The following is a 16386-nucleotide window of genomic DNA, read 5'->3' on the forward strand; positions in this document are numbered from 1 at the left end:
TTTCCAAGCTCCCCAGTCGACATGGAACCTGCTTTTGTGAAGGTGTACCTGTGACCTTCACACAGCCAGGTTCCATGGACAGCACTTGGTCAAATCTTACTATCAGCGGCTAACAGTTTATCAGTCCTTCGTTCTAGAAACACTTTCTATACTTGAGTTAGGGAAAACCTATTCTGGTTTTCCCTTCCTCACCAGTCACTTGTGCTCAGCCTTTTGGTGGGCTCTTTTCCTGATCTCATAGGATTACTCAGTCCCAGGTCCTCTCCCCTCTTCTGCTTTCTCCCGAAGTCATATCTGGCATTATCATGGTTAAAAATCTTCTGTATACTCTAAAGACTCCCACATTTATATCTGGAGTACATACCTGTACCCCGGACTACAGACTTGTCTGTCTAGTTGCCTGCTGCCCCACATCCCATTGGATGACTAATGGGTGTCTCAAATTTAGCATTGTCAAAATGAAACACCTGGTCTTCTCACAGTTGTCTCTTACCTGGTTATTGCAATAGCTTCCTATCTGCTTTTCATGTCTCCATCTTTGCTCCAGCCCCTTTCAGTCTATATTAAAAACAACAGCTTGAAAGACCCCTAATAAAACATCAGATCATATCCCTCCTCTGCCCCAAGCCCTTCAATGACTTCTGTCCTGGTCAGCATAAAAGCTGGTCCAACAAGTTCCTTTCATCATCTGACCCCATTACCTTTCTAGCTCATCTCCTACCTTTCTCCCTGTCACCCACTCTGCTCCAGCCACACTAGTCCCTTCCTTAGACATACATCAGACACTTTTGCCTCAGGGCTTTAGCATGGAATGATACTGGAATGACCTGTCCTGTACTTCTGCGTGGCTTGCTCCTTCACCACTTTCAAATCTCTGCTTATCTGCCCTCTTCCCACTGATACCTTCTCTAACCATCCATTTAAATGCCCCCCCCCCCCCCCCCCCCATCCCCATCCCCATCACTGCATCCTGTCCCTCTTCCTGGCCTTTTCTCCATTGCACTTACCATCACATGAAAATAAAATATTTACTTTTTTGTTTTTGTTGCTGAATTTTCTTTCTTTCTTTTTTTAATCTGTCTGCTCTTACTAGAATGTAAGGTTCCCAAGGGAAGAAATTTTGTCAACCTTCTTCATAGCTGTGCCACCTGTGCCTATGAAAATAGGTACACAAATATTGCTGAAGGATTAATTGAAAAGCAACCTCAAAAGTTGATTGACTTTTTTCCTTGTCAACTTTTTTTTTTTTTTAAAGCATTCTGGGTAGATAGAGGATATAGAGCATTCAGAGTGATTCACTATATACTAATAGCTATTTCCCATTCCTCAGTTTCTCTGTTTGAAGAACATAAGGACATTCCTCACGGCCTGTTGCGAGACATTTGGAATGAGAAAGAGTGAACTCTTTGAAGCATTTGACCTGTTTGATGTTCGTGACTTTGGAAAGGTAATTACATTTCTTTTTTTATGTATTAATTTTTTTTTAGTGGGGAACATTTTATCTAATACTTGTAATTTCTTGTTGAAGTAGGACATGTGACTTAAGTGGGCTAGGTATGTGCATTAGGTAGTTAAACTTCGCAGGTAAATGACTTAGCAAAAAAAAAAAGCAAATAACAACATTGTCCAAATGAGAATTATTTTTCATTTAAAGCAGTATAAGGAGAGTCTTTTATCCAGAAGTAACCTGTTGGCTATTTCAGAGGGCAGGATTACTCTTTTACATGCGACAGATAGTAGGAACAGTATTTTTTCCCCTCTGGTCTTTTCTATATCTGAGAGGCACCTAAGTTTTGGAGGTTGAGAATGTTCTGCTGTCCCTCTCCCTATTTTGACCCTTGGGCAAGTGTTGGGGGAGACATGAATCCGAAATGTTTGAGATTGTCAAGTAGTTCTATTGTTTGGATTTCAGTGTATACATGTTAGATTGTTGGACTTCAGTGATGTTTGCTACATGTAAATTGTTACGATGTTTGGTATTATCTGTATGTATACTAAACGCTTGTATGTAGTAGGTGAGAGATTATTCTTTCAAAAGTTATGGATATTAATTTCAAAGTGATTGGACATAAAGTTAAACTTTGACATGTCAGAAGCCATAAAGAGCCATAATTAAGGTGACTTTATTTTTGCTCCTGCTGACATAATTGTATTATGAAAATAAGCAAATAGAAAGGGAGATAACTAAATGGAACTGAGAAGTTTGCCCTTGCTCTTATAATTCAGGTGCTAGTATTTCATCAGAAGGCTCTTTGACAGTGACACTTCATTTTGTTTCTAAGATGTAATATTTTGGTTATGAAATGAAAACCAAGCAATGGATTGGTTTGCTTGACCATGGGAATAAATAGCACAAACTTGAAACAGACTCATAAGAAATTTGATGCTGAAATCTGATGCAAGTACGGGGAAGCCATCGTGCCCAGGAAGAGAGAAGCCTTGGCTTCTTGACTCAGAGTCACTTGGTCATCTTCTGGAAGTCACACTCATCAGACTGTCAGCCTCGAAGCCTATACAAAATGAAATGGGTGTAAGACTGGTTTCTAAGATTCCTTTTTCCTTGGGCAAGCTGTGATTTAACTCTTTTGAGGTCCAAAAATGTGATGGAGGATAGCATGGTAACAAATCAAATGAAAACCAATCCTTCCGGTGGAGAGATTGGTAGCACATTTGTCTAAGGCCATGATGTGAAGCCTTGAAGACAAAGAGGAATCAACTAGAATCCTAGGTAAGGTGGATAGTCCTTTAAGTTTTTGGCCCTAAAAAAAAGTCTTAATAGCCTAAAAACAGGTTTCCTTTATTATTTGACCCTTCCCCCTACTTTTAAAAAGTCTTCTTTGATTTTTCTTTTCTTTTCACTGTCTGTTGGGGAAATGAAAAATGAAAATGAATTAGGGAAATTAAAAATGAAAAAAAAAGTCTAGGTTTTTTTAAAGTTTTTTAAGGAGCTCTTCGCTTTTCATTCATATTTTCAAGAAATGGTGTGGAAAAAGATTAGGACATCATCTAAATTCTTTGGAAATACATGGCCTTGTTCTAGTGGAATGCCACTATGTGCTTCCATAATGGAAGCTTTGTAGGAGCTGAGAAATTAAAGAGTTAATTATAAAGGAGTAAACTGTGTGCTTCTCAAGGGTAAATGTATTTATGGCTACTTAAAATATTTTGAAAGTGATAAATTTGAAGCAGAGTTGAACTTGAGGATGTCATTGAGAACTTGATCCTGTACTTACCACTTTAAAATCATACATTTTTGCTGCCAAGACCGGTGCAGTGTCCAAACTACATTTGACTTAAACCAGTGAAAGTTAAAGAATTTAGGATGCTGGGCCATAATTTATCAGGGTTACTACTATTAAACATTATTACTCTAAGCAAAAACATCAATACTATCACTCAATGAAAACTTTGGAGATAACTTCTATCTTTTCAATCTTTATATATGTGTACACACACACACACACACACACACACACACACACACACACGAATCCTCATACCTGCCCTCTGACATGCAAGTTCTGTTCAAATTACATATGTAGTAGAGATTGGAACAATGGTTTGAACCCAGATCTGACTGATTCTCACTGCTACCATCGTGCAACATTCACATAGCAGGTTCCAGTGCTTTGTACATACTGGCTCAATCTTCGTATCAATCCTGCCAGGTAGCTATCATTATCATCCATATTTTAATTTTTAAGTTTAAAAAATGTGAATAAGGTGTTAGAGACCAAATAATTTCTGGAATTGTGATGATAAATTTTAACAGGATGTAGACAGGTTAGTTTATTTTTCTTCATTCCTTAGGATTTAATTAAATTTTCGATTAACCTAAAAAGAAAATATCCTTATATGTATGCTCCCCTGTCTGCCTCAATTCATATAAATAGTGAATCTAGGATTCATATATATTTGACACCTTTTTGCCTAGGAATATATTAATTGTAATAATAGTATCTAAAGTTTTTATAGCATTTTGAAACTTTGAGTGTGCTTCATATCTAGACTTCATCTGATTCTCATGATAGTCTTAGGAAGGAAGCAAGCAAATATTCCAAATAAGGAAACCAAGAGATGGAGATTTAACAGCAATTTAAAGGTTTCCTTGGTTGGGGACAGAGCAGGATCTGTATCTATATCAGGTCTTCTGACCTCTTAGCCCTTTGTTTTTCTTGGCTACTGTCTATGTTTGGGTCTTGCTGCTATGTGAATGCTCAGGGAGAAGGATGAACTCATGGGAGAAAACCAAGAGACAATATGAGATTAAAAAGTACAAGTGATCTGTGACTTGGAATCTAATTGCACTTTTATTTTTTTTATGAAAGAGAGGAAAGATTTAGGATACTGCATGAGTTGCAGTATAATGCTGGTTGAAATTAAGAACTCTACCTTTACAAATGTTTGACCGATTCATGTCTCTAGCCATGTAGTCAGTTTTGAGCTAACCCTCCCTCCCTTCCCTGTGGTGTAGTCTGCTCCCTAATCTTTATCTTAGTTCTCCCTTGGTTCTGAGTTCAGGAACTCTACCCTAAATCATAGGCTTTGATATGGATAGGTTTTCTTTTGGAAATTAGCCAAATCCTGGGAAAACTAAAGGAATGCATGACATTAAAAAGTACAAGTGATCTGTCACTTGACATCTAATTATACTTTATCTTTAGAAAGAGAGGAAAGATGTTTAGCATACTGTAGGTGTTAACGAAAATGAATGAAAGTTTTTCTCTTAGTTTTTGAGATAGTGAAGAACACAAGTATTTTGGGCACTCTAGATGGGCTTAACGATAATTTTGCCTTTCAGCATTACCTTTAATTCCTAGTATTGAGTGCTTTACCCAATGTTAACATAATATCCATTTCACTTCAAACTCATATGTCAACAAAAGAATAGTTATGAACATTTCCTATAATTTGATTTTTTTTAAATTAAATCTCACAAGGATGGGGATGAATTTAGTAAGTTGACTTAGTAAGTTGACTTTCTTTTAAAGAAGATTGATCTTTTTCTGACTTTATAATAACAAAAAAGTAATCTTAGTTGGCTTCTTTTTTTAAGTATTGTAATAAAGAACTTCTTTACCTAGAAAATTAAAGGTTACTAATTAAAATACTTTTTACATTGCAACAGGATCTGTAAATTTGCTCATTTCCATGCTGTATATAAATTATTCTTGTATTCCTCTGTGCAGACTGTCATGTTCTGATTAACAATTTTGCTGTTTGGAAATGTTTCCTACTGAGCTGTCTGTTGGCACATTTATAGTGCGGAAGTACATGGGATTTTTCTTGAATGAGACCATTTCTAGTGAGTAGTAGAAATCCTGTTGCTGTTGTCCAGATGAGTGATGAAGTCAGCTTCTTCCTTTGGTTGTTCTGGGTGATATAAGGGCCTGCTTCTTGCTACCAACGAACTTCGCATCTGTTGTTTCAAGCTTTGTTAAACACCTTTCAAGTGTAAGGTGCTGTGTTTTCTTGAATTAAAGAGAATCACACCCGGCTAAAGGTAGTTCTAGCTGCTTTTAGTAGCAGTAGGGTAGTAGCAATGTGTTAAGGTTCAGGGCATGTATGGTCAAAAGGGAGTTCAATGCATTGGGAGTAGGGGTAGGTCAGGGATACAGGTAAGACCATTATTGAGAGGTCATTTTGTGTTTGGGTTAAGCATATGGTTTCTGAGTTGGATCTTGGTTTGAGTTCTGGTTATACTCCTTACTAGTATGTCATCTAAGACAAGTTATACTTAACCTCATTGAGTTTCAGTTTCCTCATCTATAAATTGAAGTTAGAGAGATAATGTATATAAAGTGCTTAACAGAGTATCTAGATTTAAAGTATGTACTTGTAAATACTAGCTGTTACTACTCTTACTATTACCAGTATTACAACTGTCATTAGTAGTGTTAATTGGTTTCCAATTCAGCGGTAGGCATAGGGGTTGAATTTTGAATTGAGTGTAAGAATTAATGACATTGCAGGGGCAAGATGAAGAAATAAACTTTGTTTTTTCTAATGTAGCATAGCATTGGTCTGTTTTATCCTGTCCTTGTCCCTTCTTCTGTGGGCTTGCATCTCCTTTGAGAAACCACCCTTTTCCAGTCACATAGTTTGGATGGTTTGGTCAGTGAGAATATCCCATCCCTTTGGCCAGAGGGAAAGGTTCGGGGATGGGGCAGATCACTCATTTGGGACCCAGATGATGTGTTGAGACATTTGTAGGGGCAATTCTATTGTGATCTCCTCCAGCTATTATGAGGCGTGGGGTAGCCACAGCCATCTGGGTACCACGTGGAGTTTCAAAACAGATCAAGTTTAGAGGGAGCAGAGCTGAGGAGGATCCCACATGTGAGGCTGGAATCATGCTGTGCCCAAAGACAAATACATATATCTCTGGATTTTTTTCCATGACATGAGCCAGTATAATCTTCCTCTTTTCTTCAAGCCAGTTTGCCTTAGATTTCTCTCACTTTTGGTTGAGAGAACTAAGTGATTGACCTGGTTTTGTCTGTCCATTTATTTCAGTTGTGTAGATAAGTTAACTTTTCTTCTCTTACCAAAATCTACACAACTTGCACACCATATGGTAGCCTCTACGTGTTTTATCATATATAGAAAAGGAGGTATGAGGACAGAATCCCAGAACATCTGTTTTGCAGCATGTAAATAAGTAGAAGTATGGTCCCAGCTTTGTGTTAAATGCTTTCTGTTCCTTTCCATTGACTCAAGCAGTATTCCTAGATCTTCAGGTTTAGAAGAGACTCTCAAAGTCATCAGAAATTCTTCTCCAGTTTATCTGTGCTGTATGGTATCAGGTGGTCATTCATGCCTCTGCACACTGGGAGCTCACTTCCTCCTGAGGCCCCCAGCTGTATTTCTGTGTTGGGACATACAGAAAGATTTAAAGATGACCTTAAAACCACAGGGTAGAAAGGACTAAACAAGGCCAACACATTCATCTGGGGATTAGTAGGGCTTGGAGATACTCATTGATTTGGATAAAATGGTCCAAGAAGTCAGAAAACCCTACAGGATTCTATGTGCCCTCTAAGTTTTTTACTTTACTCCTCTGACCTTGGATTCCTCATCTATAAATAGGATAATAATTTCTACCATACAGAATTATTATGAAAACAGAGTTCATTTATGTAAAATTCCTGGCATATTGCTTAATAAATAATTGAATGAACAAGTAGATTGAGTATGGAACCAGTAGTTTGGGTAGATACAGATCATTCAGGGTTCTGAATGTGGATATGTGTAAAGTCCAAAAGAGGATTCTAGGGGTATTTTTTGAAAGTTTATTTGGTTTGATACTTTTCTGGCTCAGATTATTAAGAAAGTTATAATGCACATGTGTGTGTGCATGTATGCACACAAATGGTTATTTATACCTTATGTTTTCCTAGTTTTTTTTGTAAGAATACGTTTAACTTTGTGCGTATGCACACATGCGTGTGCAGAGATTAGTTGAGAGATCTGCAGTGAAACTTTCCCTGAAGGTAGTTGATACCTTAACACTCATTAAATGCCCCTCCCCCACATAAACCAAATTAGCAGCAGCTACATCAGATTCAAGATAGAAATGGTTGAGTTCTTCACCTTAAATACATGGCCATTTAAAAATGAATTTGCTGAGAAAACCGAGGGGTATATGGTTAACTTAATGTTGAAAAAATGTTGTCTGTGTCATGGAAATTCACAACAGTCTGTACCATCTCCACTAAGAGGCATTAGTGTGTGTCCCCCACGGCCAACAGCTTATTAGCACCTGCTGTCAAGCTGCCTTGACATTGTGAGCTCAAATTTCTGGCCCATCTGTAATGCCTTATCATCTTCTGAGAGTATTTGCATGGTTGTATCCTATAGTTTGTGTGTTTTCACTTTTTCATCCTTTTTAGCCTAACGTGTTTACCTCAGGGTGTATGTTAAAAGGTTCAAGGACCTCTTCCTGCCTAGCCTGTGCTGTTAGCCCAGGCTAGCCTCTCAGCACTTTTACCTGGATGCTGGCTAAGCTCCATGTTCTCATCCCTGCTTACAGTCCTTGTGGGTGCTGGGGAGCTTACCCTCTGAAGCACCACATACATCCCAACACAGCAATACTGGAGGACCTGTGATTGGTTTCCTACTACCTATGCATCTCCTTGGAACTTTACCTGGTTTTCCCGGTCACAAGAAAACCCTCCCTACCAAAGATGCGTGAGCCTCACTTGGGTCTGGGTAGCTTCAGAGATCTCATGTTGACGTGGTTTGAAAAATTCATATTGGCTTGTGCACGTGCACTGATCAACAACTGGAAACATTTTTCAAAGATCTGTATGTAACTAAGATGAATTATCTTGGCACATAAACATAATTTCTCTTTTTGAACTCCCACTCTTGAGAAGTTTGACAGTGCTCAAAGTATCTCTCATCCCAAATTATTCAAGTCTTTGGGGCTTTTGCAGTCATAGAGCCCTAATCAGCCTTGGTTCAAAATACCAGAAGGAGCTCAACATCTGTCCAGTGGATGGTTGGCCAGCATGGTTCTATTGAAGACTGGTCCCAAGGGCTTCTTCAGTAGCTCTTGTTCTCTGATGCTGGCATGCTACTGTAGGTCCAGTGTCACTCAACCAGGCACTACCAACACCCCCCCACCAAATTTTAGCCTCTGCATTGAACCTGGTCAGGCCACATTTCCCAGTTTTAGCAGTGAATGCTGTTCAGAAGCTCATGGAATACTTTCCAGCCAGGAGGCTTGAGTTAAAGCCTCCTTATTCAGCCTTTACAGAGGTACTAACTTCAACCTGATAAAGCAGCATTTGGAATCTCTGGTTCCTTTCCTTCAAGAAGGCCCTGGATTTATCCTGCAAAATCAGCCAGCTTCCAGCCTAGAGCAGGCTAGCCTATCAGGGCTAGTGTGAGGAGTCAACCTCTGTCAGCCCACAAAGGCCTTCTTTACTTTCTCCCCCTTGAGCAGTGGGTGGTTTGCTTGTATTTACATAACTAAGGGAGAGCTTTCCAGTGATTCCTTCCTGAACAAAGAAAGCTTGTTCAAGACCTCCATTTGTGTCTCCTTAAGCCTAGAAGGAGGGAACAGCTTCTGGCCTTCCCTAATGTGTCTGTCTGGTTGGCTCTTAATACAATTTCTACATCATTAGCAGTATTCTTTTTTTGTCTTTTTACAGAGCTGACCTTTTTAGCAACCTCTACATCTATTTCAGTCTGTTTGCCAGTATATTTCACAGGGTACTTAATGCCAGGCAGATTTTCCCATTTTTACGGCACCTCAAAGAACTCTGGTACCAGAGACATGCAGGATCATTCTTTACACCTTAGTGATTTTTCAAGTTCTTTTTCTTTTCCTTCTTTTTCTTTTTGTCTGCTGATTGTTTTTGAGCCGGTTCAAAAACACTCTGCACTGCTCTCCAACCTTAGTACAGTTGAAAATTCCTAGAATAGCATTTCCCAAAGAACCCCATTGTCTTGAGAAATATTAATAGATAGCATGGGAAAAATATTCTTGTACAAATACATTTGTTAAACTGCATATTCTCTATGGGATATGGTATAGTAGAGGCACTGATGAGTCCTGCAGTGAGGAAAATAGTTACGGTTTTGCTTAAATCTAGGGTTTCTAAAACTTGTATATAAGTAACTATTTAGATATCACACAATCTCTTCAAACTCACTATGTATAAAATTGAACTAGTCTTTTATTTTCTTCACCCATTTCTATTTGGGTAAAGCTATTCCTTTATTCACACTGCCAGGGACTAAAGTTACAAATGCCTCTGTTACGGCCCTTGTCACTGGAGTTATTTTAACTTCTAAGCTTAGAAGCTTCTGAGCTTCTAAATAGCTCCCTACCTTCAGGTTTGAACCACTCCAGATTTTACTTTCAGAGTAATCATAACAAAAAATGCAGAACTGATCATTTTACTCTTAGGTTTAAAACTTGACAGTGGATCGCTGTTGCTTACAAGAGAATAAAGTCCAAACCCTTTTACAGGTCACACAAGGTTATTTGTGATCAGACCCCTTGTCTGCCTTTCTAACCTTATTTCTTGCTTTCCTATTTCTATTACCCACCTTGCCTCAGTCACATGAAATCACTAAAGTCATCATCACTCTCCAGTTAATACTTATTAATATTGTTTCCTTTGTCTAGAGTGCTCTTTCCTCCCCATATCCCTTACCCCTAGTCTTTAGTGACTTATTTTAAGATTACACACAGAAATACACTGCTTGAAATCTGAGCATGGATGATTTATCCAGAGCTCTGTGTGTAGTCGATTCTTGGATATATTGAATACCCCCTGGGGCCTGACTTTGCTAATGTCTCTCTGCCTCTTTCTTCAGTTCCAGCTGAACCTTTGTGGTCCTCCTCTGTCCTGCAGAAATTTAACCTTGACACATTAAATCTGCTCTCTTCCTCAGCTCATTTTGAGACTTTGAGATCAAGTAAACCTGGTTTTCCCCCTCCCCTGTCCCCAGTTACCAATGTAGGAAAGTTACCCAACTTCCCAGGGACTTCATATAAAACAGCCCTAATGAGCTGTGGTGAGGAGTATGCATTTGATTCTCTGGTGGTTTGCACAGTTAGCACAGTGTGGGCCGTAGGCTCAGTGGTACCATCTCTTGAGCAATTCACCCATTATTTCTTCATTCTGCGAATGTTTGTGAGCTTATTCTGCCAGGCACTGCCAAGTGCTGCTTAATCAACATGGGCAGACAGTCTCCTGCCCTCGAGTTGCTATTTGAGTTCAGGAAACAAAACAAGTAAGGCATAAATAAACAAGACAATCACAACCAATGATAAGTACCATTGAGGAAATAAACAGTAGAATGATGAACTACTGGAGGAAGCCACTTTGGACAAGGTGGTAAGAAAAATCTCTTTGAAATCCTGGAGACCCAGTGAAGGCAGATATTAGTATTGGATATTTAATAAAAATTAAGTTTTAGGTAAGCATGCTTTAAATAGATTCTAACCCCACTTCTTCCAGCAGAACCCCTTGGAATAGTCCTTTAACCTAGTCTCTGCTTCATCAACTCTCAAATCTCTTCTGATTCTAAATTGTCACTTACTGGTAAAGGTAATAGGAGCACATTACATTTTATAAAGTAATGCTTTATTTTGATAATTCTTAGTTGTATAATCCTCTCTAAAAATACTTAGGCTTTTAGCCCAGGTCTATTCTGTTTTCAGTAATATTGGCATTCCTTTAAAATCTTGAGAATATATAAAGATTTAACTGTACATATACACTTGTATACATATATAAAGGCATTATAAAGAGATGAAAGCATGTTAAAGAATGTTGCTTTGATTTTGCATCTTTACTTGGTAAAGTTAGGAGAACATTGGTTATCTAGAAGTGGGAATTTAGTTTGAGAACTGAAACTGAGCTTCTCTTTGCTGTGCCAAGGTTTCCTCCAAAGATGAACCTCAAATCTTTTGAGTGATAGTTTTTTTTTTCAATTCTACTATATTCTTAATATATATGTAAATAAGCACACAGGTACGGGTTTATAGATACACCAAGATTACTAGACATATCTACATACATACCATCTGTAGTAATTTATTTATTGTACCTTTTGTTTATAAGTATATGCATAAATGTAATTTATGATTTTTTTAACTTGCATGCATATAATTTAAGTACCATATAGCTGCATATTGTAATTCCTGTTACATGATGATCTATGTGAGCTTCATTATATCTTTGGTTAACCTTGTTTATGTATAAGCCTTTTTTTTTTTTCCTTCTAAGGCTTTTAAACCAAAGGTGTTTTTAATCCTCTCTTGAAGGAATGCACCATATTGCAGAAGGTATAAGTAATGAAATTATTGTAGTATAACATGCTAAGTGCAATAATGGACAAATGAAAAGATGCTATGCAAGAGAAAGGGTTCGCGGTTCCTAAATGTGGTTAAGGAAGGTGCCTCAGAGTTTATCCTTATGCTTAATCTAGACAAAAAAAAAACACAAACAAACAATACAAAACCAGGAGGGGGTGCTGGTGCTGCTGCTGCTGGCTGTTGTTAAGAACTTACCAAGACCATGTCTTTGGTACCATTTTACTTTATCCTCACAGCAACACTATAATGTTGGTATTTGTTTCCATTTGATGGCTGAAGAGACTGAAACTCAGAGTTAAAAAAACAAATCATAGTTTATAGATGATGCAGCATGGATCTGAGACAACTCCAGAGGTCATGTTCTTAATGGTCTTACTGCACTGCTTCCAAGCAGAAGTGGGAAAGAGCTTTCTGGATAGGGGGAAAGTCATATAGAAAGATACAGAAGGGGGGATCCATGTGGAATATTTGTGGTTCTTCAGAGAGTCCTGTAGCTTTATATGAGATGCAGTTGGGGTGAGCAGGACCTTGAGGTCCAGCAGAGATTGGGGCCAGGGTGTGTGGGCTCTGGGGTCTTGCAGGGTCTGCACTGATTCTGATGAAGGGCCAGAGAACAGTTCTTAACAGATAGACTTGAGATGACGCGTTGTGCACTTTGACCTAATCACTACCATGGAGGGGAGACTGTATAGGATTGTTGTAATGCCAGCAATTGGAAGGGCAGGTGAAAGGAAAGTGATGTGGCTGAAAACTATTGCAGACCTTTCCAGAGCGATGGCAAGAGAGGCCCAGAGTTTGAAAGCTTTTCACCATTTAGGAATTGACGTGACCGGTGAAAGAGCAAGCAGAGTGAAGAGAGAACATGGACTCCTGAGATTCTCCTGAGTGCCTGGAGGGGAAGTGGAGCTCACTGTAAGGGGAAATAATAGGGCAGCAGCAGGCACAACTTACAGTGTTTGTTTAGCATAAGAATCCTAATGGCATTTACACTCACTTTCTGTAGATATATTTTGCAACTTACTATGTCTTATTTTGCAAACATTTTTACTATATTTGACGTTAATTTTCCCTGTATTTCATTTTTGATGTCTTTTTGCATTTGCTGATTATCTAGTAGAGATTTGCTCTCTAGTAGAACACTTAAAAACTTTTTGGGGTTTAATTATTTAAAAAATAACTATAATACTTAAATTTTTGTAATAGTACACTTTTTAGGAGTATTTGTCTGTTCCAAGGCTATGGCAGATATATGCTGACCAGTACACACATTCTTATTCCTATATTAGCTTCTGGCCCACATCCCATCTCAGCTGCGTCCAGGGATCCATAACCTCCTTAACCCTGTTATTATATTACCTTAAGGGGTAGGTTATCCAAGACATAAGCAATTCATTGAGTCTGATTTGCTTTTGGCAAACTGTTACTGTGAATGTGATGTTTGAGAAATCCACAAGGAGAATTAACTGGTTAACTCTAGTAGGTGATCTAATAGCCAACTTACTCTTCTGTACAAGCAGCAGTGGTGGAAAACTCTTGGTCTTGTGTGCTTCTACTGTTGTGCTTATGTATTTCCTATCAACGGGATCTTCTGGAAAAGAAGGATGGTATTTTCCATATTTATTCTCCCTGTTTTTTTAAATGACTTACGCACATCTGTGGCAATAAAAGAATGCTGGTGTTTGCATCCCATGCTCAGAGGAGTGGTAGGGAGGTAGCAGTGGATGAATGCTGTCATCTGCACAGGCTAGCAGAGGAAGTGCGTGTCAGGAGTGTTGTGAACACCAAACAGCTACAGGAAACAATACCTGGTAGTTGCTGCAGCTGTGTGGAGACCAGCCATGCAAGCTTCCTCTGGATAGAGTTTAGTTTCTGAGTTGCTTATTTTCCACCTAAAGCACCTATGTCTTTGGAGGACTGCCTTGGAGAAATATTAATTGATTATGGGCCTTTCTTTGGTTTGCCTCAATGCCCGTTATAATGCCCTTTGGCCAGTAAAAATCCTGCTGAATCAACATAATGTCCAAGGACTAACAGTGTCTGGACAAGCCAGGAACAGAGCCGACAAAAATAATTAGGTTGGAATGAATGAACGGCATTTATATCTTCCAGAATATTCCCCCTGGAACTGTGTGTGCCTGTGTGCACACAAGCAGTTTCACACTAAATGTGCTTGGTGACCCTAGGTGTAGGCTTTACCTTGCTACTGTCCTCCTGTGTTTCTGTGTAAAGGATAGGAAGGATGATGCTTGCTGCTTCTGGATGGGGAGGTACCTTGTAGATCATTCCTGCCCTTCAGGCTGTGTTTTTAAAGTAGCTGACTACTCATACTTCATCTTAGACAAAGTGATCATATAGAATGGTTGTTTTATGACATGGGAGGATATGTAGTACACCATTTTTATTGATCATTCTAAGTGAAGTTTGTTTTTTTCCTTTATTTTGAGAGAGAGTGCATAAGCAGAGGAGGGGCAGAGAGAGGGAGAGGAAGAATCACAGGCTGACAGCACAGAGCCCGATGCAGGACTTGATCTCACAAACCACAAGATCATGACCTGAGCCAAAATCAAGAGTTGGATGCTTAACTGACTGAGCCACCCAGGCACCCCTAAGTCAGGTTTTGAAGACTGATTTCATTGGTTGTGTGGTTTGGGTAAAGTAATAATAAAAAACAAATGGATAGAAGGCCAGACTCAGGTTAGAATGAACTGTGTCCGCTTGTTATGTCTGTAAAGCTTAACCTTGCATTAGCAAAAATCACTGCTGATGTTCTTCCAATAGCCTATTAGTTTCTGGGGGTAAGCAGCAGAACAGTGTGAACTTACTGACTTCCAGATAATAAAGGACAATTTCTTAGGGAGCTAGTAATTTAAAACTTCATGGCATTATAGTGAAACGAGTATAAAATACAGCAAAAGGATGGTATTAATTAGCATTGGTTTTCCAAAAAAAAAAAAAAATTGCAGAGGACTTTTTATATTTGTTGTAACTTGGATTTGATCAATACACCCTCCCCACCCCCCCACCAAGACTTTCATAAGTGGATAGATCCTCATCTAGATAAATAAGCAATCAAACATATGTATCGTTTTTCCCACATTGTTTTGGGCTGATGACAGGACTCCCTTCTACAGTATTTGAAAGATTCCTGGTGATGGCACAGAAATTTCTGAATAGCAACCGTTTCAATTATGGATAATGAAATATTTAGAAGATCATCACTAATAATAAATCATAATCTGTCTTCCTAAATTTTCTGATGGATCCTGTAGCAGCATAGAATTTATAACTAACTCTTCTAAAGGACAATCCTCTAAATATGTGAAGGTTTTTATTCTCCTCAAAGTCTTCTTAAGGGGTGCCTGGGTGGCTCAGTCAGTTAAGCGTCCGACTTCAGCTCAGGTCACGATCTCACCGTCCGTGAGTTCGAGCCCCGCGTCGGGCTCTGGGCTGATGGCTCAGAGCCTGGAGCCTGCTTCTGATTCTGTGTCTCCCTCTCTCTCTGCCCCTCCCCCGTCATGCTCTGTCTCTCTCTGTCTCAAAAATAAATAAATGTTAAAAAAAATTTTTTTTTAAATGAAATAGACCTAATATGCTCAGTTGTTTCCTTTTTCTTTGTAGCGTACCCACTTCTAATAATGTGAGATGTATTTTTTATGAATATAATTTATTGTCAAATTGGCTTACATACAACACCTAGTGCTCATCCCAACAAGTGCCCTCCTCAATGCCCATCACCCATTTTCCCTCTTTGCAACCCCTTGAGATGTCTTGTCTTATGATAACACATATGAAAAAAGGAGGTAAAGATCAAAACATTTAAAATTGAAAAGGAAATTGGAAGTGATGTAGAGGAAGGGAAACTATCATCATACCAGCTAGTTTGAGGATTACATTTATCTCTCAGCTGTCCCAAAGTCACGGGGGGGAAAAAAACAAAAACAAAAAAAATGTTAATTCAGAAAGTAAGCTTTGGAACTAGTCTTTGTGCCAAGTGGAATTTGGAAAAAAAATATAAGCCCAAGATTTAAAAAAATTACTATAGAAATAATAAAATATATGGAAATGTAGAAAGACTATCACAGTGATCATTCCTATATCCACTATTCAGGAACTGTTTCAAACACTTGATCATGTTTGCTTTATCTATTCTATGTAACACAGGTTTCCTTGCTATCCAAAAGTTCACTTTATGCCTCTCTGCTTTTATGAAAGACCTACATTAGTACCTGTTTTTAGTTACCTGAAAAATATCTGAAGAGGGTTTTTGCTTTTAGGAAATGTTAATTGTTGCTTTGCTCTGTGCCGTTCTGGCTTATGAATGGCTTCATAGGAACACTTTACTTTTGGATAGTGGGAAAGCCTATACTGCTATTTCTGATGAACCATTTCAAAGTAAATTGTAGGTAAGCACCATGACATTTGTTTCCTAAATACTTCGTTTTATAGCTCCCAAAATATGGTTGTTTTCCTATGTAGCCGTAATATCTTCATCATACATAACAAAATGAGTGATACTTTTTTAATATCATTTAATATCTAGACCATAC

At 38.5% G+C, this 16386-nt stretch overlaps 1 protein-coding gene across 3 annotated transcripts in view; it reads left to right on the forward strand.

Moving 5' to 3' along the window:
• The window catches only part of VAV3 (vav guanine nucleotide exchange factor 3), a 358747-nt gene that overhangs the window by 82728 nt on the left and 259633 nt on the right, over window positions 1–16386 (forward strand). For all 3 annotated transcript variants that reach the window (XM_049616683.1, XM_049616684.1, XM_049616685.1), the window contains exon 2: window positions 1331–1447. In XM_049616683.1, coding sequence (XP_049472640.1) covers window positions 1331–1447 — 117 coding nt within the window. The remainder of the gene's footprint in view (window positions 1–1330; window positions 1448–16386) is intronic.

The sequence above is a fragment of the Panthera uncia genome (genome assembly GCF_023721935.1).
Source record: "Panthera uncia isolate 11264 chromosome C1 unlocalized genomic scaffold, Puncia_PCG_1.0 HiC_scaffold_4, whole genome shotgun sequence".
NCBI classification, from domain to species: Eukaryota; Metazoa; Chordata; class Mammalia; order Carnivora; family Felidae; genus Panthera; species Panthera uncia.